This window comes from Pocillopora damicornis, chromosome 5 (assembly GCF_964200805.1).
Source record: "Pocillopora damicornis chromosome 5, jaPocDami1.2, whole genome shotgun sequence".
Lineage (NCBI taxonomy): Eukaryota > Metazoa > Cnidaria > Anthozoa > Scleractinia > Pocilloporidae > Pocillopora > Pocillopora damicornis.
This window is the reverse complement of record NC_142674.1, coordinates 2,957,534-2,980,361: the sequence shown is the minus strand read 5'-3', so window position 1 is coordinate 2,980,361 and position 22,828 is coordinate 2,957,534. Positions and strand designations below refer to the sequence as shown.

Below are 22,828 nucleotides of genomic sequence, written 5' to 3'. Positions count from 1 at the left end.
TTCCCAGAAATTCCTAGGAATTTTTTAGATTTACAGCTTTTGAGGGAGAGTCATTGGTTCTCTGAGTTGGAATTCCTAGGAATTCCTAGGAATTCCAAGTCCTGTTGGCTGTAAACTTGGAATTTCTGGGAATTTCTGGGAATTTCTGGGAATTTCTGGGAATTTCTGGGAATTTCTGGGAATTTCTGGGAATTTCTAGGAATTTCTTGGTTTTTAGAACCAGAGTTGTTATGTTTGGGAATTCCCAGACCGAATTTACCGTGAAAATTCACACCTTTATTCCTAGGAATTCCTCGGAAAAAATTCCTAGGAATTCCAAAAGCCATTTCGCAAGGGAAGGGCACTCAACCACTTCATCTTCGATATGTCTCCGAATTTTTTGTTATCTCTCACGAAAAGCTCAATCTTGCTCTTGCCGCGAAAACGAGTGAAGTAAAGACTGACGTCACAATTATTCTTTACGACGCAGGTCGTGCGTCACCTGCACGAGATGATCGCTTAACCCGCTGTCATATATCCTTTTCTCCGACCCTTGCCTCCCCCCCCGCTGGCGAAAAATAGTGACGGGCCTAAGTCGTGAGCAGGGCGGAGAGAGGTTAAGCAAGCCGGAAGCATTCCCCGCTTCGCTCTGCACCTGCCTCGTACCTACCTCTGCTCGGCCTAAACTCGTACATGACGCACCCGACTTGGGGAGGGCAGAGGAGATAATACATTCGCAACAATTACCCTAAAATTGAAACAAGTCGACGCATTATGTTTTCTTTAGCTAAAGATCTCCTTCCTGACACACTTCCAGTTCTGTATTAAATTAGCTTCACAGGTCTTCACACTCACTCAAGAGCCTTAGGCGATGAATTAACGACCATCCCTCCCATAGCATTATTTTATTATACCTTGAGAGCAGAATATCGATTACATTCATCCTCGACGCGCATCGTTGAGTTGCGTTCTAAAGGACGTGAGGTAAGATCACGCAGGCTGAGAGAGCCAAATACAAACAAACTATTACATTTTTAGGGCTCCTTTCATTAGATAGGGTAAGGTATCGTGTATTTCCTATTGCGTTTTGTGTTGACATGTCCCATGTCGATGTATTTTCCATGCATTGAGGCGCGACTGCGGCAGACTTGCTTTTGGCGTTTCTCACCTCTTAATCTGTGTTTTATTGTAAGGATCAGAAAGTGTGAAAATTGATGCTAGACAAAGTGGAGGAGTTTTCAGCTGTAAATACGTGTAATATGTCTTCTCGATATCTGTTTGGAAAACGAAAACGATACCTGTTTGCATGTCTCTAAATTATGATCCCAGCTCACTGTATGCTAATAACGAAATATTCACAATGGCGTGTTAAATTCCACAAGAATCGAAAGTGTAATTTCTATTCTCACACTCGTTATTGCAATCCTAGATTTGTTCAGTCGATGAATATCAAGGTTTGAGTACCCACGTGCAAAACCGGAAAAAAAGTTGGAATTGGAACTCATATCTTAAAATTAGCTTCCAAAACTAAGCTATGTTGCTTACAGTTTTCAATAAATTCGGGTGACAGCTTTTTATATCTTCCTTATTATATCTTAGTCTATATCTATTATTTATAACATCTGTTTGTCAGAAATTCATGATAATTGTTGGACTGCAGTCACTATGAGTCAAGCGCCTTATCCCCCTACTGGATATGCCTATGGACCTGCTCAAGGTTATCAACCAGGTATATTAATGAAACAGTACATACACGGGGATAGTTGATGAATTTTTTCTTGGATCATGAGTAGACAATGGATTAGTGGTTTGCAATTAGATTATTAGTTCACATTTTCAAAGCATTAATTATTCATAAGGGGGTCATCCAACCAAGACATGCCAATTTGGTCACATACGGTTTGAAACCCTGGTGAAACACTGGTGAAACACTGGAATGATGTGCTATCCATGAGTTTCATATAATAAGGCATCAAACTCAAGTGAACTTATTTCTTAATTTGAATATTAATAACATGTATTTGAATACTTAAAACAAAGACACCCACAAAAACAAACAAACTTTATTAACACCCTCTCTAATAAGAAGAAATAAGACATTTTCTAAAGAAAGTATGATCACATTCATTCCCTTGTTTACATTAATATTTATTTTACTTTTCTTAAAGTAGGCAGAGGCCATAAACTGATCACAAGAACTCCTCAAATTACCAATTTCAACAGTTCCTTCTGTGTCTTTACTCATTTCTTCCTTGCTAGTGCTGCACTTAGGTGCCAACACCTCAGAAACCTCAGCATTGTGATAACATTGCTTACACCCTTTCTGAAAAGAGAAATCACCATAGCAATACAATTTTTTGTAACAACAAACTTGCTGACAACATACAAAAAATTTGTGAATATTTCAATTTTCTTTTATCCCTAAGGTGCAGTTGAGAAGCAGTTTCAAAAACTTGTGCATCAGGATTTCCAAACACTCTAAAACATTTAAAGTACTTGGCCTTGCAGCCTGGTGCTTTCATCAGTTTTCTCACGTTTGGAAACCCTGATGAAACCCTTGTCCTCATTTTTTAAATAGTATATCTAAGAATTTTTCATCAGTGTTCAATCCTCTATCACAAAGTCTCGTTTACAATTTGTAAGTTAATTGTGTGACTTATTTATGGCAAGTACCGTAATTTCCGGTCGATTACCCGCACGGCCGATTACCCGCACCGGCCGATTATTGCATACGGCGAAAAAAAAAGTCAACGGATTACCCGCACCGGTGGATAACCCGCACGTTGTTATTCAACTTTTTCGGTGGCGAAAACGTGACATTAAGGCGATACATTTCAGTCTTTCGATTCAGACATGTGCACAATTCTGTGTCAATATTAGCTTATACTTTATTGATTGATTATTGCTGCTGCTCTATTACCGATTTCATCGGTAAGAGTTATTACTCTAAGCTTATAATCAAACGTAAAACTGTGACGTGGGCGTTTCACAGCAGGCATTTTAACTTAATTGGTGACTCGTGGATACACTTATCGCGAATGATCGAGGTTTATAATTCTTATTCAGTCAGTTACCTTTTTATAGCATGTAGGAGCGTAATGAGCAATATCCATTGTTCATTTGTCGTTAAAATACTTTTTCAGCGCGAAATTAGTTAAGTTTCGCACCTATTATTTTCAACATTCTGGTGATGCATTTGGGATTTAAAATTACTGTCGGCAATTTCTCAAAAAAATCGATATCTCCTGTTCTACTGGGCCTAACAAGTCCCTTAAAACGGGAAAATTCTCTTTAGCTCAAGCTAGTGAAAACTGGAAATTTGTTACTGATGCGCCGGATATCCTTGGATTATTTTTGTCACCATCAAGGTTTTGTTTTCACGCGTGCCGATAAAAATTTGTTTGTCACGCAACTAATTATGCGTGAAATAAACTCGAGTTGGCATCATGTTTTCGTGCCGCTTTGTGGCACTTTTGATACAATAAAATTCATTTGAGAGGTGGAAACGCAGGAAGGTGAGAAATTTTTTCAATTCAACTTCCAGAAGAATTTAAAATTGTCACATAACCCGCACCTCCCTATTACCCGCAGTGGCGCGGATTTAATGCAAAATCAACAGATTACCCGCGGGTAATCGACCGGAAATTACGGTAACATAAGTGCATGGTCTCCTTGGTAACCCTTAAACCCCAATGAGTGACTAGCTTCTAATTTCTCCTTCATTATCATCCCTGAATCAAACATTAAAGTCTTGAGAATAAAAAAAAATGATCAGCAATTAAAGATGCTCAAGATTGTCTAACAAATTCTCCTTGTCAGCACCTTATAAAATGTCCAGAGAACAGTATGAAGAATAATGATTCTTTCCGAAGTTAGGGTGTAGAGGGTTAACCCTTTAACTCCCAGATCAAATTTGTAACTCTCCTAACTGTCAACCCACAATTCTTATAACATTATTTCAGAGAACTTAGTATTGGATCAACTAATTATCCCTAAATTTATGTTTTTCTTTATTCTTGTCACTTATCTGGTTGATATTGTATTGACATTGTAAGGAGAAATTCTGTCTTGGTCACTCATAGGAGTTAACCCCTAAACTCCCATGAGTGACCAAGAGAAAACTTCTCCTTACAATAGAAAAGTGATGAGAATAAAGCAGGAGATAATCTAGGTGACTTGAAGTTGATCCAATGCTAAATTCTCCCACATAATATCAAAAGATTGTATGACAGACTGTAAGAAGAATTACTAATTAGATCTTGGGAGTGAAAGGGCTAAAGGATTAATTGTAGATTGCTACACATTTGAATTTTTTTCCTTTCCAGCTCAACCCCAGATTGGCTTTGCTCCTCAGCCAGGGTATGGTCCACCAGCCCCTCAGCAACCTGGCCATGGATCCCTAGCCATTACTGGTGAGTAACTGGAATAATTCAGGCATAAATTGATGGTTATAAAGTTGTGATTCTGTTGATAACTGCTGGTTATAGATGTTATGAAGTTACAATTTTTTTTTCATAATAGATGGCAAAGCACCAAATCCTCATAGTATCCAGTGTAACCCTTAAACTCCCAGATCTCATTAGTAATACTCTTTACTGTTTGCCATACAATTCCTATGTTGTTAGTTTGGAGAATTTGGTATTGGATCAACTAATAATCCCCTAATTGATACTTTTCTAAATTCCCATCACTTGTCTAAACAAGCCAAGAAATATTTCAAGAAAAGTATAAACTTTACACGTTTCAAGCTGAGTAGTGATATGAAAGTTGGAAGAATGTTGATTTCGGACATATGTACTTCTAATAAAAATTTACACAGGTCTGATCAATATGGGGATCCACAGATCCTGGACCCTTTCCCTTAATCCATCAATGGGAAGGGAAGCTCACAACCAATTCTATTTTCTCTATGCTAGTTAAAGCATTCATCGCAATTATCCCATAATGAGATGAACTCCAACCTATGCACACTCTAGCAAACCAACAGTTCAGGCATTCTTTGATAATTTCCAGGATTGACATTCAATTTCAATACCATTAAGTTTCAAAATTGAAAAAGACTGCAACTCTAAAATCCTTCAAAAATAAACTGAAAATTCCTAATAAAAAAATATTAACCTCTTCTTTTCTTTTTTTCTTCTTTTCCCTTGTGATCTGAATCTGGCTTCTCCCCCACATGTCTTGTTCAATGTTATATATTAATTCGAACATTAGTTAGCTAACTTCATATGAGCCTATTGGCTTCATTTAGGTACTGTTGCAATACACCTAAATATGTATTTAACCCTTTAGACCCTAACATCAGTATGCATATTCTCCATACTGTTCTCTATACATTCCCTAAGGTACTGACAAGGAGAATTTGTGTAACAATCAACAACTTCTAGCTGCTGATAATTTTCTTTACTCTCGTAACCATACTGCATGATTCAGGGGTGATATTGTACGGAGAAATTAGATGCTAGTCACTTTTGGAAGTTAACCTAGTTTATCATGCTTCCCTATCAGTGATTATCATGATAGTGTTCCAAATAGATAAATACAAAAAATTAAAATGTAGTTCTTCACATAATTTATAAACTGATTTATCATTGGACAGGTAGAGTAGACAGACCTACATATTCAGGCTCAGATGTACCCCCTCAGGATGTGTTTGATAACCAGTTTGGCAAGCCTCCAGCTCCCTCTGCACCCCCTCCTGACATGTTTGCACATTACTCTGGATATGAACAAACACAATTTGGTAGGCTAATAAGGATTTTTTACAAATTTTTATGAATTTACCAAGCATGTCTCACTAAAATAAGGTCAATTCTTTACTGGAGTCAAGTGGCTCATGAGTTGTATGAATACAACTGGAACTTATCTCCACATTTTCTGCCACATGGAATGAGTGATTAAGAGCATTGCTACTCCCCCCTGGGTGGAATGCCAGTTCATATCAGGTACCCTTTCCCACCTCATGGATGTCTTCTTATAAGTCAGATTTATTTGATATTTATTAAAATTTTTATTTATTGATTGCCCCTTGTTCATGAGATTTACTCCTTGGCAACATTACATAAACGTAGTTTTGCAAAGTGGTAACATTATAGTTTTGTATATATTGCTACAAATTTTGTAACTATTTTATCTAATCCAACAGGCAGTTCATAAACGGTTGTGAATATATGGAAGTCATATATTTCATTCATATTTCATTCATTCGTGTCTTTAACCGCAGTTCAAATATATTTCATTCAAGGTAGTTCATATGTTCCTCCTCCACCCCCATATGTGCCCCCTCCCTCCTCACAGATGCCAGAACAGCACTTCCAACAGTGAGTTTTACTTCATCATTTGGTGTTAGTTACATAGATTTTTTAATGGTTGAGTTTTTATTGTTTTTATTTTGTAAATTTGTGTCACAAAATACCATGATACCATTAAATATATCAACCCAACCTGTTTTGATAGCCTGAAGAACAAGTTTTGTAAACTGATCAGGAAGTAAAAGTATTAGGGCAAGTTGAGGTTACGAACTTGCGATCATTTATCCAACCAGCCCTGTTTGATGTAGAATTATAGTGGATGGTGGGGGGAGAGGTCAGGGAAAGGTAAGAAGACAATTGCTCACCCCTTCCTTCCCCCTTTGGTACAAATTTCTTTCTCTCCCCAGCCTTCCACTGACTTTTCAGTGAGAAAATACCAACATGATCTCGAGACCGAAATTACGATTATCGTTATTTCTAAATTGGCACCAAATTTATGGATATAGTAATTTCGTGGCACTCTTTACCAATCCTCTTTACACGTGTTAAATAAAGAGAAGGACTCGGTTCCACTGTCTTACAACATTCAAGATGGCGGAGGAAAGGGGTAAATGTGCGTTCAGTTGTGATCAGCATGATCTCGACACCAAAATAACGATTATCGTTATTTCTAAATTGGCCCTGAAATAACGAATATCATAATTTCAGTGCATGTCTGAGACCTTCGGGCTCGAAGCTTGGGAACTAGTATTCAGGGAAAGATAAAATGGCGGCTTACGGCGGCGAAGGAAATCTCAGTAGTTTAATATTTAGCGTGAAAAGGCTTGGGTGTTGTGATCTGGTTCTCAAGTAAAAAAAAAATCACGGTCTGCAATGGCCCTACCACCTTTTGAACAACAAGAAAACATTGAAACGGTGGTAAAAAGCAGCAAGTTTCGAAGTCTAAACGAAAGATGGGTAAGCTGAGTTTCAGTCAAATATCATGACATTTGGGATGTAATTTCGATACCGAATAAATAGTTCTACATGGTTATACACGCATAGGATTCTGTTGTGTTCACGTGAAGGCCATTTCAGCCATTCCTGCCACTTGTAAGTGGTAGGAAATAAAAGATATGTATAGTTGTTTCGTATTGAAGCCCTGTGAAATCAAAAATTTGATTTATTTCTTCTTTGTTTTAGGTGGTCATTATCCATTACTTTTGGAAGTCGATGCTGATGAGAAAGAAAAAATGTTTATGATTATTTCTTCTCTCGAACATTTTACTATTTAGGTACCAAATAATCTTGATACTGAAGACCATTGCATTCTATTATGAAAAATGTACCCCTGATTGCTTTGTCAACATGTATGATGTAATATACCTTGAGATTTGTGGGATTTTCACATGTAAACTAGAAATACCTGTAGAGGGTAATGATGTACTTAATGCAAAGTGTTTTGGTACAAAGTCTGCTTTGCTGTAATCTACCTGAAGGTGCTTTTTATATGCTAGTAACACTTGCACAGCCCAGTCAAAATGTTCTTTAGTAGTAGTCAAGCTGGCTGTTGTAATTATAGGCAGCAGAGGCCAAACCTCATCCTGAAAAGCAGTCTGAAAGGTGTGAAGTCAGTGGAAGATACTTCATTGTAGGTGGCCAAATTGCAGGCTGTCAGCCCATTTTGAGTGAGTAGTTAAACTCAAGATCGGCTATTTTAACTAATTTTATTGAGAGCCAAATCCTGCAAGGCTTATATTCTGTATTAATTTGAAGTGTTACTTTTATGTTTCTTATTTTGCAGTAAGTGGGCTTGTTGTGGCCATTTTTCTCTCAAACATTTTTTTCAGCTTAGTCAAAACGTTTTTTAGAAGTAGGCAAGCTGGCTATAGTAACAGAAGGTAGAGACCAAACCTTGTCCAGACTAGACGCCTAACAAATGTTCTGTGTGGAAAGCCAAATCCCTGGTTACCGGCACATTTTGACTAGGCTATTTGTTATTTAGCTACTCTTATTATTAAAGATTACTGCATTCCTTTTTAATAATTTGCTGCCAATTGTATGCTGTATATAGCTTATGATTTGTGTGATTTTCAAGAGTAAATTAGAAATACCTGAAGATGGTAATGATGTACTAGATAACGTACTTGATGCAAAGCAATTTTGGCACAAAGTGTATGCCTTGTCCTCAGGTGATTTTAACATGCTAATAAGATTTGTTATTCAAATAATATACATCAGCTGGAATGGGAATATTGAAAGAAAAATAATAATATTTAACCATAACAAGTTTTGGTTTTATGTCCAAATTAAGCACTTAGTTGAAGATCACTGCACTGATCAGGTCCCGAAGGCTAAAAAAGAGCTGTCTGCTGTTAGTTCAATTTTTGTCATTTCTATTGATTTATTTTATTTATCAATGTTTCTTTGAGTTATAATTCATTGACCTCTTTCAATAGTGCAGGTTCGCTCGTGTAACCTAATCCCACATGTATGTATGTACAATCTCAGTTGAAATTTTGAGTGGCAGGCAAGCTGGCAATAGTAATAGGCAGCAGAGGCCAAATCTTGTCCTGAATAGAAGTCTGACATGTGTGAAATTGGCAGCTATTTCATTGTAGGTAGCCAAATTGTTGGCTGCAGCACATTTTGACCTGGCTGATTGTGTGTGTGTTATGTATGTGTTCTTCTTTTTAGGTGTTAAACAGGTCAAAGTGCCGAAAAAAACCTCTGTGATAACTTGGTAGTCTAAGATGTAAAAATTTTTAATAATAAGGTAAAGCTTGATCATTCTTAAGAGTTTGCATCTGTTCTAAAAGTTTTGGGGAGAGTTAGGGGAGCATTATTTATACAAATGTATTTAAAAAGTAACAAAAAAATAAAAAGAACTAGGGCAAAATCCCAATTTGCTTTAAAAGTTTATTTTATTAAGAGCATAATTCTGGATATAGCTTGGGATTTGTGTGATTTTCACAAATTGTTAGGTTGTTATGAAAACTTAATTTACAGGAACCTTGTTAGTTTTCAGCTTCAAGAACAAGTACATAATTGCAGGAAAAGCTTGAAGCTTGAAAAATTGACTGATGAAACTGGAACAGATGTCATGAGATTTGTACAATAGGTTGGCCTGGGAGGGACCAAGAATTAAAGAATTCATTGATTCTCTTACACCTTTTGTCTGCATAGTGTGCTTCTGTAGAGCTTAGTTATTGCTGTAGAAAACGTTTTTGGAGGGCCCTTGAGATCACTCACTTTTGAGCTAGTTGCCCCTAGGGAAGAGGATATCTGTACTTATTATCTCCCTTGGGGGGGGGGGGGGAGAAGGGTTAAAGACTGATTCTTCTCCAGTAGCCACAAGTACCCCTGCATATGGAAATTTTGAACACTATTAAAGGGCTAGTACCCTCATTTCATACTTGAATTTCTAATTTAGTGTAAGTTATGACAAATAATGAATGTAAATTCATCTTGGTTGTACAGGTTATATCCAGCAGTCCTTAAAAAAAAATAAAAAGGTATTTTTCTGAATTAAAAAAAAAGTGTTCTTGCTTCAAAGTAAGTGCATGATATGTCATTCAATTAATGCTCTAGCAGAGTTTTTGTTTGAAATGCCAAAATCAACTTCATGAGTAAGGACAAAAAAAAAAGGCAATAAGCAAATGTTCCTCTGTATCCATTATGTCAATTTGGGCTGAAAAACAGGTTTTTTTCCTTTTGCAAAAATTAGCTTATTTCACGACCAAAAACGATGCAAACAAGCTGAAACGTTATGTTTTCAGCAAAACAGCGATAGAATCTGCGAAAAAACAATGGAGACAAGCTAACACATAGTGTTCTCAGTAAAATTTGGGCAAACAAAACCTTAAAAACCAAAAAAAAAAAAACAATTGCGCTGACTTACCCATTTTTTGCCAAGATAACTGCCAAAACACTGAAAACTAGCTTGAAACTACATGTTTTTCACAAGATCGCGACGAAATCTGTCTAAAAACTCCAAAATACGGCAGAAATGTACGATTTTTGCAAATTTTTTCGCTAAAGTTGACAAAAACACTAAATTCGACTGAAAAACACGTTTGTTTTTTTTGCAAAAATAAGCTTATTTCAGTTTTAAAAACGCTGCAAAAAATGTTCTCAGCAAAATAGTTTAAGAGTCTGTGGGAAAACACAAAAACCAAGCTTAAACCAAGTGTAAATCGATAAAAAGGCCCGAATTGCGCATTTTGGCAGTTATTTTGGCAAAAAATGGTATATTTTGATTTCAAGCAAACTTTCAAGTAGTTGTTAAAGTTTAGAGCCAAACACAATACCAAAAAAAAATTGGATGTTTTCAGAAAAAATTGTGACCCTCAGCCTAATCATAATCCCACCCTACCCAAGCCCTAACTCTAGCTGCGAGCTATCCTAACCCTAACCCTAACCCCGGGTTAGGGTTAGGGCTCGGGTTAACAACGGAACTTTTCACTCCAGTCAAAATGATGCAACTGGTTAACATGGTCCAACCAGCCAAAACAAGATAAAATGGTTTAAACGGTGAAAAGATTTTAAATACGTGACATGGTCCAATCGGAAGAAACGATCTCACTTAGTAAAATGGTGCGACTGGTTAACATGATCCAACTTGATAAAATGATGCCAATATCTAAAATGGACAAACTGGTTTAAATAATCCAACCAGTTGAAATGGTCTAACTGGATAATGCATGTGTAACCAGTGAAATTGGTTCAAATAATTCAGGTAAGGATGGTAACATTAGTTAAAAAGATCCAGCATATTACAGTGGTTCAACTGGTAAAAATAATCATCCAACTACTAAAAGTTATTAAACCCCAATAATAATTAATTCAACCGCTTCAAATAATCTAACTGGTCAAAATTCTTCAGGTGGTTATTTAAGTGAAAAAGGTGACAAAATCTTCTTAAAAATATTTTTGAAGAGGCTTACACCCTTACCCTAAACACTAACCCTACCCCCAAACCCTAACCCCAAACCTTCACCCTAGCCCTAACCTCAACCGCAGACCCTCTAACCCTAACACTAAGCCTAAACCCTAACCCTAACCCTAGCCCCACACCATAACCCTAAAACCTAACCCTAAACCCTAAACCCTAACCTATAGCCCTTAACCTAGACCTAACCCTAACCCTAACCCTAACCCTAACCCTAACCCCAACCTTCTCTATCTATCCTGTAAGTGTACCAGTCGGCCTATCGTTTGTTTTTCAGTAAACTTTCAAGTAGTTACTGAAATTTACAAACACAATACCAAAAACCCTGCAATTGAATGCTTGTAGAAAAATATTAACGCCAACCCTAAGCATAGCCTCATCCTAGCCTTAACCCTAATTCTAACACTAAACCCCGCTAACTCTAAGCATAATTTTACCCTAGCCCTAACCCTGATTGTAACACTAAACCCCTCTGACCCGAAGCAACCCAAACTCTAACCCTAACCAGGTAATGGGCTCCTGCCCTAACCCTATCCTCAACCCTGACTTAAACCCTTTACCATAGCTTAGGATTGGTTTGGGGTTTGGGTTAGGTTTAGGATAGCACAGAGTTAGAGTGAGCACAGGACGAAATAGCATGATTCCGTAATTCGGAAAAATGAAACTCTATGTTTCCACATCATTCACTTCTTCCTTGGACCTGTTATGTTTCCGTTATGATTCCTGAACGGAAATATGACGACACGTTTCCGTTGCATTTCTGTCAACGGAATATTATCATCGCCTGTTTCCGTTACGTTTCCTTGTACGGATTCAAACTTTTACCGTCAAGTAAAACATATATTTATAAAGTGCTGTACAGTTCTTACACCACGTTACCATGAAGACGTGATCGTTCGAGGACAACAAAGGCAAATTGACGTGCATTAGGTGTGTACGTTCCTAGGAATCATAAGAAGTCCTAGAAGCTTCGATGTTTTACACTGAGCTATGTGCATGTTAATTTTGGAACTGTTTCGAAACCTTACAAAATTGAATCTTTTAAACTTACTCTGTGCTTAGATTTTTAAGCAGCTGGATCATTTGAGCCAGTTTAGTCACTCAAACCAGCAATACAATACTAGGCTAACTGGATAGTTTTAGGGTTAGGGTTAGGATTTTCAAGTAGGCACACGCAGTTGTGTGGATATTGTGGTACATGGAGTTTAGTAGAGTGTAGATTTTAGCAGTATTTGCCAGTGTTGACATATTTATAAAATTATGGTTCCAAAGTGCGTGTCACTGTTGAGAACCCAAGAAAATCATGAGAAAGTCGCCGATGGATTAGCCATAAAAATAAGCCCAACTCTGAGTCAATGCCATACCACAAGAAAGTTGTGAAACTCGCGCCAATGTAAAAAAAAAAAAAACAACTGAGGTTCGAAGTATGGGTCGCTAACATCCTATGAAAATCATGGGAAAGTCGAGGAGATTGGTCATGGTACCAACCAATGCCACTTTCCCATGAAAATCAAGAAACCTGTGGTAACTAGCCAACATATGCTAGAATGACAATCTTTAATAAAATTCATATCTAATAGGGATGTGTGAAATGGCCAATATCGCTCTTGGCCGAGATACTGGTTTGCCGTGTTTTGGCAGTTATTTTGGCGAATATGGTTAAAATCAAATCTGTGTAAAAACAGTAAAATCAACGAGTTATTGAGGTTCGTCAACATAGGGAGGGTCCTTTTAGTCTATAGAAAAACTTTTGCCCACGGCTAAAGGCGTTAAATTAATAAATTGATATATCTGGGCGGCATATCAAACAGCATCACTAAACTTCTCCTTTCTCACAGCTTTTTCCCCTTTAACATCTTTGTTCATTCCATTTTTTTTAAAGTAAAAACTCGTTTTGGAGGCATAAAGGTCCCTAAAGCAACGTTTCAAGATTTTATGGCGATCTTGTGAAAAACATGTAGTTCCAGCTAGTTTAGAGGGTTTTGGCAGCTATTTACACAAAAAGTGGGTAAAATCAGCCCAATTTGTCGTGTTTCTGACGGTTTTTACGCGTTTTTTCCCCAAATTTTACTGAGAACACTGCGTTTTAGCTGGAATAAGTGTTTTCACATGGATTGTATCCCTATTGTGTTAAAGACATCGTGCTTTTGAATGTAAAATAGGCTGATTTTTGCAAAAAAAAAAAAGTGTTTTTCAGGTCGAATTGAGCGCTTTTGTCAACTTTTGCGTAAAATTTGGCAAAAACTCGTGCGTTCTGCCGGATTTTGGTGTTTTTAGATAGATTTCATTGCAATTTTACGAAATACATGTAGTTTCAGCTAGTTTGCAGCGTTTTGGGCTTGAGACCGGCAAGAGTGATGGTAGACACTCTTAGCAGAGATAATTGTGCTAGCAGATATTAAAATTTCACCTGTAAAGACAATAAATTAATTGAACACAAGAAAAAGGAAACTTGATAAAAAAATTAGAATAATGGCGGGGAGAAAAGAGGGCTGCACTAAAGATTATGTACTTGTGTTCTTGAAGCTGAAAATTAACAAGTTTCCTAACAATTTTTGAAAATCACACAAATCCCAAGCTATATCCAGGGTTTTCTCTTAATAAAATTAACTCTTAAAACAAATTGGGATTTTACCTTGGGCCTTTTTTTTTACTTTTTATGTACATTATTTATGTATAAATAATGCTCCCCTGACCCTCCCCCAAATTTCCAGAACAAATGGAAACTCTTAAGAATGATCAAGCTTTACCTTATTATTTAAAATTTTTACATCTTGAATTATCAAGTTATCACAGAGGATTTCTTGGTACTTTAACCTGTTTAACACCCTAAAAGAAGTGCACATATATACTACACACAATCAGCCCAGTCAAAATGTGCCACAGCTGACAATTTGGCTGCCTGCCACAATATAGCTGCCGCTAACTTCACACTTTTCACACTTCCATTCAAGACAAGGTTCAGCCTCTGCTGCCTATTACTATCACCAGCTTGCCTTCCACTCAAAAACATTTTGACTGAGCTCATCCATACATACATACATAAGTGGGAGATTAGGTTACATGAGCGAACCTGCACTATTGAAAGAGATCAATGAATTACAATTCAAAGAAACATTGATAAATAAAATAAATCAATAGAAATGACAAAAATCAAACTAACAGCAGACAGTACTCTTTCAGCCTTCTGGACCTGAGCAGTGCAGTGATCTTCAACTAAGTGCTTAATTTGGACATAAAACCAGAACTTGGTATAGCTAAATATTATTATTTTTCTTTTAATATTCCCACTCCAGCTGATGTGTATTATTTGAATTACAAGACTTATTAGCATGCAAAATCACCTATGGACAAGGCACACACTTTGGACATAAAACCAGAACTTGGTATAGCTAAATATTATCATTTTTCTTTTAATATTCCCACTCCAGCTGATGTGTATTATTTGAATTACAAGTCTTATTAGCATGCAAAATCACCTACAGACAAGGTACACACTTTGCACCAAAATAGCTTTGCATCAAGTACATTATCTAGTACATCATTACCATCTTCAGGTATTTCTAATTTACTTGTGAAAATCACACAAATCATAAGCTATATACAGCATACAATCAACAGCAAATTATTAGAAAGGAATGCAGTAAATTTTAATAAGAATATTACTAAGTAGTTAAATAACAAATAGCCCAGTAAAATTGTGCCCGTTGCTGGGAATTTGGTTCTCAATAAAATTAGCTAAAATAGCCAATCTTGAGTTTTACTGCTCACTCAAAATGGGCTGGCAGCTTACAATTTGGCCGCCTACAATGAAGTACCTTCCGCTAACTTCACATTTTTCAGACTGCTTTTCAGGAAGAGGTTTGCCCAGCTTTTCTACTACTCAAAAACATTTTGACTGGGCTGTGCAAGTCTTACTAGCATATAAAAAGCACCTTCAGGTAGATTACAGCAAAGCAGACTTTGTACCAAATGCTCTGCATTAAGTACATCATTACCCTCTTCAAGTATTTCTAGTTTACTTGTGAAAATCCCACAAATCACAAGGTATATTACATTATACATTCCAGTTGACAAAGCAATCAAGGGTAATTTTTTCATAATGGATGCAATGATCTTCAGTATCAAGATTATTTGGTACCTAAATAGTAAAATGTTCGAGAGAAGAAATAATCATAAACATTTTTTCTTTCTCATCAGCATCGACTTCCAAAAGTAATGGATAATGACCACCTAAAACAAAGAAGAAATAAATCAAATTTTTGATTTCACAGGGCTTCAATACGAAACAACTATACATATCTTTTATTTCCTACCACTTACAAGTGGCAGGAATGGCTGACATGGCCTTCACGTGAACACAACAGAATCCTATGCGTGTATAACCATGTAGAACTATTTATTCGGTATCGAAATTACATCCCAAATGTCATGATATTTGACTGAAACTCAGCTTACCCATCTTTCGTTTAGACTTCGAAACTTGCTGCTTTTTACCACCGTTTCAATGTTTTCTTGTTGTTCAAAAGGTGGTAGGGCCATTGCAGACCGTGATTTTTTTTTTACTTGAGAACCAGATCACAACACCCAAGCCTTTTCACGCTAAATATTAAACTACTGAGATTTCCTTCGCCGCCGTAAGCCGTCATTTTATCTTTCCCTGAATACTAGTTCCCAAGCTTCGAGCCCGAAGGTCTCAGACATGCACTGAAATTATGATATTCGTTATTTCAGGGCCAATTTAGAAATAACGGTAATCGTTATTTTGGTGTCGAGATCATGCTGATCACAACTGAACGCACATTTACCCCTTTCCTCCGCCATCTTGAATGTTGTAAGACAGTGGAACCGAGTCCTTCTCTTTATTTAACACGTTTAAAGAGGATTGGTAAAGAGTGCCACGAAATTACTATATCCATAAATTTGGTGCCAATTTAGAAATAACGATAATCGTAATTTCGGTCTCGAGATCATGTTGGAAAATACTGAGTACTTGCTCACTAAAATTATGTTTGCTCTGTTGGCCAAGTTGCCGGAAGATCAAATAGAATATGACATCCCATCATTCACACATGAGGCTGGTTGAATAACTGTAAAATGTGCCATATGGTTTTTTTAAATTTTGAATATTTAAGATTTTCATCAAGTGTTTGTCTAAGTATGCAATATCACATTTTTCCTATCACTTTAACATATTTATACCCTTGGAATTTTCTCTGCAAGGTGCAGTCAAGGATAACATGGGGGGGGGATATTTTTTCTTATCCCCTTAACACTCACAACTCTCAAGGGTCGTATGTTCCTCATGGTTATTAGAAGGTATTTGAAATAATGGTTGGTTTTGGTCTCAAACCCCACCACCTTTTAACCCATCACACCCTATCATCAGTATGTGAGTATGCTTATTCTCCATACTGTTCTCTATGAATTTCCTAGAGGTGCTGATTAGGAGAATTTGTGTAACAATCAAGAGCTTCCTTAGTTAGGGATTATTTTCTTTATTTGCCTGACGTTAATCTGTGATTCATAGGTGACATTGTATGGAGAAATTCGATACTAGTCACCATAAGATAGTAGGGTCAAAGGATCACTGAATGATACCTAGTCTAACAAAGAGAGTGCAGGTATGGAAAAAGAACGAATAGAAATCAGTGAAAAATACTGAATACTTTTGCACTTTTTAGAGCCACTGCAATAACAGATGACCAAGCTCGAGATGCAATGATTCAGTTTGTAAGTGAACACTGTTGTTATGGAACAGCTCCAGCGAGGGAAATGGTGATTAAAGATGTCATTCCTTCAAGTGCTTATCATGTAAGTACAATTTTTCTTGATGTGTCCTTCTTTAACTCTTTAACTCTCAGAAGTGATGAACGTGTGATGATATCTTAGTAATATCCATACATTATCCAGCAAACAGGTCATGAGAATACTCAGACTTATCAAGTAAAAATTGTTATCTTGATCTAACACCAAATTCTCGCAACTAGTTTACAAGGAAGTGTGTAGCAGCGAGAGGGGAGATGTAACAACCAGATCTGGGGAGTGAAAGGGTCAATCTTAATTTTGCCTCTTTTTTTTTTTTTTTTGAGAAAGAATCAGTAAAAGAACTCAGTTTTTTATCTTTATCATTCAAAGTACCAATGTAATATATTGCATTTTTTTTCAAGTTTCTTTTCATTGAATTTTACTTTTGCAGTACTCTCTGGAAAGTTTCTGTGAATCACGTAAAACTGAGTGGAAATTTGAACCTTACCGAGGTACTAAGAAGTATATCTTTTTGACAGCTTAGATTTTGATATTTTTTCCGTAAAATTATTTTTACCCATAGAATTACTGCTGCTTACTTGTCTGGAATATGTTTCAGTTTGCGGAGATACACCTCCTAGAAATGTAGGTTCAAAATAGAAGGAAAAACGTCAGTATTGTAGTTCATGTTGTTGAGCGCCGGACTGCCGTGCGGGAGGTTGAAAGTTCAAGCCCCAAACCAGACCAACACTCAGGGTCGTAAAATAATCGAGGAGAATGTATTGCCATCGCGAATACTTCTGGATATGATTAGAGATCTAGTCTTCTCGAATAAGGACGAAAAACCGTAGCTAGGCCCAGTCTCCTGCATCTTCTCTGTACCGGTTAGTAGAGGACGTTAGAGAACAACAAGGTAATTTAGTATCATCAACTGAGTTGATAACGTAAATTGGCCACCGTTAAGAGTTTCAAAGCTGACGTTTCGGTTGTTTGCCCTTTGTCAGAGCGAAGGACTAAGTGCTAACTCGGTTGATGATACTAAGTTACCTTGTTGTTCTTTCCACAGTTTCTCTAGAAACATACCCCCCTTTATACGTAAGTGAACACACGCGCTTCTCTCAAAGAGAAGGAGACGCAGCTCCTAGTGTTGTGTTTTGGCCTTGTTGTTGTCTATATATGCAACCTATTCAAACTAGCTTTTATGCTGAAATGGGTCAGCCTGTCTGGATAACGCAAACAAATGAATGAATAAATAAATGGTTAAAATCTTTGTATTGTCAGGTCAGCCAATAGACAGCCCTGTGAACGGACCTGCTCCACCGCCATGGAGCATTCCTGCCAATCCCCCTCAGTTGTTTAAGGACTATACAGCCAATATTGAGGTTCCTCACACCGCCAATATCAAAGTATGAACAGTTTTTTTTGGTTACGCGACAATGCCCCCTTCGTTACGCGACAATGCCCCTTTTGTTACGCGACAATGCCCCCTTTGAACTATTTGACCCCAAAGTGTGACTAGCATGTAATTTCTCCTCACAATATCTCCCCTGAGTCACACACGAGGGTCACGAGAATAAAGGAAATGATCATCAACTGAATAACCTCTTGATTGTTAAACAAATTCTCCTCGTCAGCACTTTGGGAAATGTATAGAGAACAGTATGGAGAATATGCATACTGATGTTAGGGTGTAAATGGTTAAGAATAAGAACTGTATGCCTAGCACCCCGTGGGATGAAGATGAATTGAATCCTGAGTTCTTATTGGCTACCCGACCACTCGTGATCACCCGTTTCGAACCCGCAGGAAAAGCGATTCCTGTGGACGGTTTACATAGTACATAACTTCCAAGCCTTTTTTTTTTTCCTTTTACAAGAAGAATCCTTTGCGGTACTTTTCAAACATTGAAATCAAAAGAAACATCTCGAAGACACTTAAAACTAAGGAAAAAAACATGCTTCGTGGTCTTGATCCATGAAACAAAACAAGCGTCATATTTTGCGTTTTCGGATGTATTCAGGTGGGGTCAGCGTTTGGGCTAAGTCGCGCGCGAAAAGGGGGAATAATACTTTTTCATGCTCTTCCTTTCGCGCGTGATTCAAGCTTTACGCTCGCTTCGCGTTTGAGTCCGCTTGTCTAGAGAGTATAAAAACAATATAACACTTCAGCGAGCTATCCATGAAAACGCAAAAACGAACTTGGCCAGTATACAGCCAACTTGATCACACGCTTGAATATGGAGTCCAACCTCGAAGAAATTTAACTCTTTAGAGTCAACACGCCCCCAGGGTCAAATGTAAGAGAGGTTCAAAACTGTCAGTTTTATTCAGCGTGGCCAATTTATTATGAAAAAAGTTTTATTTTACTTTGATCTTGTGTTCATGATGTTTTATTTCACATTTATTCGTAGCCGTGTCATGATTGTATGGCTGTGGGATACAAGCGCTGTTATAAGTGTTGTGGGCGTGGAAGGGTAGGTTGATGCTAAAATTTTTACTATCATATCCTTTTCTGACGAAGAAAGATGCTGTTTGTTTACTCACAACCGTGTAAGAAACCAATAAAAAGAAATCTCCGTAAGAGGAATCGAACTCTAAACCTTTCGATTTCGTACTCTGATGCTGTTGACCATCCGAGCGCGACCATCCGAAGATCTGGTGTTCGTTTTCCCGTGAAATCCGAATATCTGGAATTCGGTTCCTCTTGAAATCCGAAGGTCCGGGATTCGATTCCTCATGAAATTGGAAGATCTGGGTTTCGATTCCTCGTGAAATCCGAGGGACGGGGATTCGATTCCATTTTGAAATCCGAAGAACTGGTATTCAGTTCCTTGTGAAATTCAAACATCTGGGTTTCGATTCCTTGTGAAATCCGTAGGACAAGGATTCTATTCCTCGTGAAATCCGAAGAACTTGGATTTGATCAATCGTGGGAGACTGAGATTTTCTCTTTGCAACTTGCGTGACTCGTAAAATACTGAGCGATACTACACACCAAAACGTTTGATAAGATAAATATATATGTTTATTTACCAATATATTTAATCTTTATTTCTAGTTGCGATGTTCCAGGTGCCAGGGTTCTGGTCTCGTTGAAAGAATGGAGCAAAGAGAGCAGTGTACTAACTGCTTGGGTAGAGGTTGGAAAACGTGAGTACAGAACTGACATGGTTTGCATTAAAATTTAGTATTATCAACTGAGTTGATAACGTAAATTGGCCACCGTAATGAGTGTAAAAGCTGACATTTCGTTTCTGACGAAGGGCTAACGCTCGAAATGTGTGCTTTTAAAATCTTTACGGTGGTCAATTTGCAGTATGAACTCAGTTGATAACACTAAATTACCCTGTTATTCTCTCCCACCGACGCAGCACCACAGTCTCTTCCGAAATTTACCCCCTTTATTCATGGTTTTCATTGGTTTGTTTGTTTATTTGGGTATAACAATATACACAACAAAACCACTGACACAGCTCTTGTAGATTTTAAAGAGAGGTGGACAAATCTTGTCACGGTAACAACATTCTTCCTCATTCCAAAGAAAGATGCCTTAAAAAGTCTTTTTCGATTGCAGTTGCGAGATTTGTAATGGCCACGGCCGAATAAAGTGTTGGACGTGTTTGGGACAAGCCCAGTTGAAAACCTTCATTGAGCTGACTGTAAAGTGGTAAGTTAATGAAGCCATACACATTCATGAACTTCTTCATGTTCTATCAAGTGAGGTTTCGCCCTGGAACAATTCGCTGACTAGTCCTAGTAACCAGTTCCCGAGGAGTAGCCTGTTCGTGTGAATACTTGCGACTCGTTCAACTGATCTGTTTGAAAATCGAATGGATGAAAATTGTGGCAGTCTCTTGAGCTGTTAACAGTTATTATTATCTTTATTATTATCATTATCATTTTTATCCTAATTATCATTATCTTCACCGTCATCGTTGTTATTGGTATCATAATCATTTATTTATTCTTAAGGGAGAACCATGTGTCTAACCATGTCGTGGAGAGAACAGATCGGTTGCCTGCTGATCTCATCGTTAATTCCCAAGGAACTGAAATATTCAGGCAAGAACTACCAAGGGTGAGTTTTTTCCTTTCCAATAAACTAATCGTCTAAAATAATCATTGTGTGCCTTTCGATTGAGTTTCCAAACTTAAAGCAAAGCCAATCAGAATGAGGGAAATATCACAAGGAGCCAATACGAATTCACAATTGAATCAAGAAAATTGTCTCAAGCGCGGGAAAACGCGAGTGACGTTGTCGCGATTTGTTTTAATTTTACATATGATTGGTTGACGGCGCGGAGCGACTTTTCTAGTTCGCAGAGCTAGATTAAGGTAAAGAAATTGAACTGCCGGATTACAATGGACTCAAATGGAAATTGTTCTTCCGAGGCCAGAGGGTCTTGAATGCCAAAGCAAAGTTAACACAGTTACCAATGAAAACAAACGGGAATGTCACAAGGAGTTTTTGAGAGGTCGAAGAACTACAAAACTTCCTGAAACACGAGAAAATGTAAACTGATTTGCGACTGGTTTTAATTTGCATCTGCTTGATTTAGGAATTGGCATATTTTAGACCAATCATCATTTCAATACCCTGGAGAACCAATGAGAACTCAAAGTTAAAACGAGTAAACTGCCTAAAGCGCGGGAAAACGCGGGCGACCAATCGTGATTGGTGCTAGTTTTGCATCTGATTGGTTGAGAGAGAGAGGTGCGAGTTTTCTGCTCCAATCACTGAGCAAAGTAAACAAAACCAATGCAGTCCTGGATTACTCTGGGCATTCAACTGAAAAACGAAAGCAATTCAGTTTTTCTTTTAACACTCAAAAGAATATTGCTGTCTCTTTCACCTTCACGTTCCTACTAAACTACAACCTTGTTCTCTTTGATCCCCGTTAAGGTTTGGCCAATCACGAGCTTTTTTGACCAGCAAGTGAACGTGGGCTCGAAGAGGCTTGTAGACGAACACAGCAACAAGTGGCCAGCCAAGAGCATTCTTATGCAGGTAGATAGGTCTTTCATATGAATAGCTATACCTGACCACATTAATAACTCTAATTTCCCATCTTTGGGTAGACAAGTAAAAACGCGCCTCAGTAAATTAAATCGAAAGTAGATGTGGTATGCTATTTAGAAGACTGCGATTTCGATGATAGTGTGTCAAAGATCCTATTGCTGATTGTGACTTTCATGGTAATTTGGTGGATACGCTTACAAGTTCTATTTAAAACGACGCTTTGACAGAGGAGATTCTTGCTGCCGTCCACTCTGCGTGGTTTGTCCACCTGTTTCCTCCCTAATGCCAAACATACGCGCCCCACTAACTAGCTATGAATATGTCTTTGTCTTCAGCGTCAACAGCTGCGAGCAGTACCCGTGTCCGAGGTTGCCTACCAATGGAAGGAGCAATCAAGCCGCTTCTGGGTCTACGGTCATGATCACAAGGTATATGCTCCAGACTACCCCCAACAATGCTGCTGTGGCTGCAGTATTTTGTAGAGCTGCCTTCGGAGTTCGTATCAAGAAATCGCGAACCAAGTGATGCTTCCCCTCAAGGCGGTGAATAATGGTTATTCTCTAATAACATTAAAACACTTAACAACGTAAAATTAATAACCAAGGTAACTTAATATGTATCTCAAGAAATTTTAAAATATGCTTCACATAGTTTTAAAATAAATCTTTGGGTACACCATTTATTTTTCACGTAATTTACCACGCTTGACATGAAATTGACGTCCAGCGTTGTAGTATTTGTATACTAAGGAATCGTACCACAGGTAAAACTTTATAGTATTTGTAGGGGCCAGCTACGCTTGGCAGAATAAATAAGACACAAAAACTTCTATGCGTCTGATTCCTTGTATTCTTGTACAGGATAATAAAAACGAATAACAAATAAGGGTCTATTCGGCGAC

At 37.7% G+C, this 22,828-nt stretch overlaps 1 protein-coding gene and 2 long non-coding RNA genes across 6 annotated transcripts; 2 read left to right on the top strand and 1 right to left on the bottom strand.

Annotated features, from left to right (window-relative positions):
• Positions 1-453: 453 nt before the first annotated feature.
• LOC113686586 (protein SSUH2 homolog) lies at positions 454-22,756 on the top strand. 4 transcript variants are annotated; one of them, XM_089207495.1, is made up of 14 exons: positions 454-963; positions 1,613-1,708; positions 4,305-4,391; positions 5,579-5,722; positions 6,224-6,299; positions 16,845-16,974; positions 17,360-17,420; positions 18,190-18,314; positions 19,319-19,381; positions 19,966-20,057; positions 20,482-20,574; positions 20,880-20,985; positions 21,811-21,915; positions 22,263-22,756. In XM_089207495.1, the coding sequence occupies exons 2-14, from the start codon at positions 1,645-1,647 to the stop codon at positions 22,407-22,409; spliced, it is 1,293 nt and encodes a 430-aa protein (XP_089063621.1). In that variant the 5' UTR covers positions 454-963; positions 1,613-1,644; the 3' UTR covers positions 22,410-22,756. The 4 variants fall into 4 exon arrangements, with proteins under 4 accessions (XP_089063621.1, XP_089063622.1, XP_027060026.2 ...); XM_089207496.1 differs by having other exon boundaries at positions 896-1,037; XM_027204225.2 differs by lacking the exon at positions 1,613-1,708 and having other exon boundaries at positions 906-963.
• On the top strand, positions 6,805-9,114 carry LOC149044726 (uncharacterized). The gene is made up of 2 exons (XR_016186925.1): positions 6,805-7,187; positions 7,413-9,114. It is a non-coding gene; the product is annotated as an uncharacterized LOC149044726 (long non-coding RNA).
• On the bottom strand, positions 13,890-16,004 carry LOC149044725 (uncharacterized). Its single transcript, XR_016186924.1, has 2 exons — positions 15,619-16,004; positions 13,890-15,393 (listed from the first exon to the last, which is right to left on the bottom strand). It is a non-coding gene; the product is annotated as an uncharacterized LOC149044725 (long non-coding RNA).
• Positions 22,757-22,828: the final 72 nt, after the last annotated feature.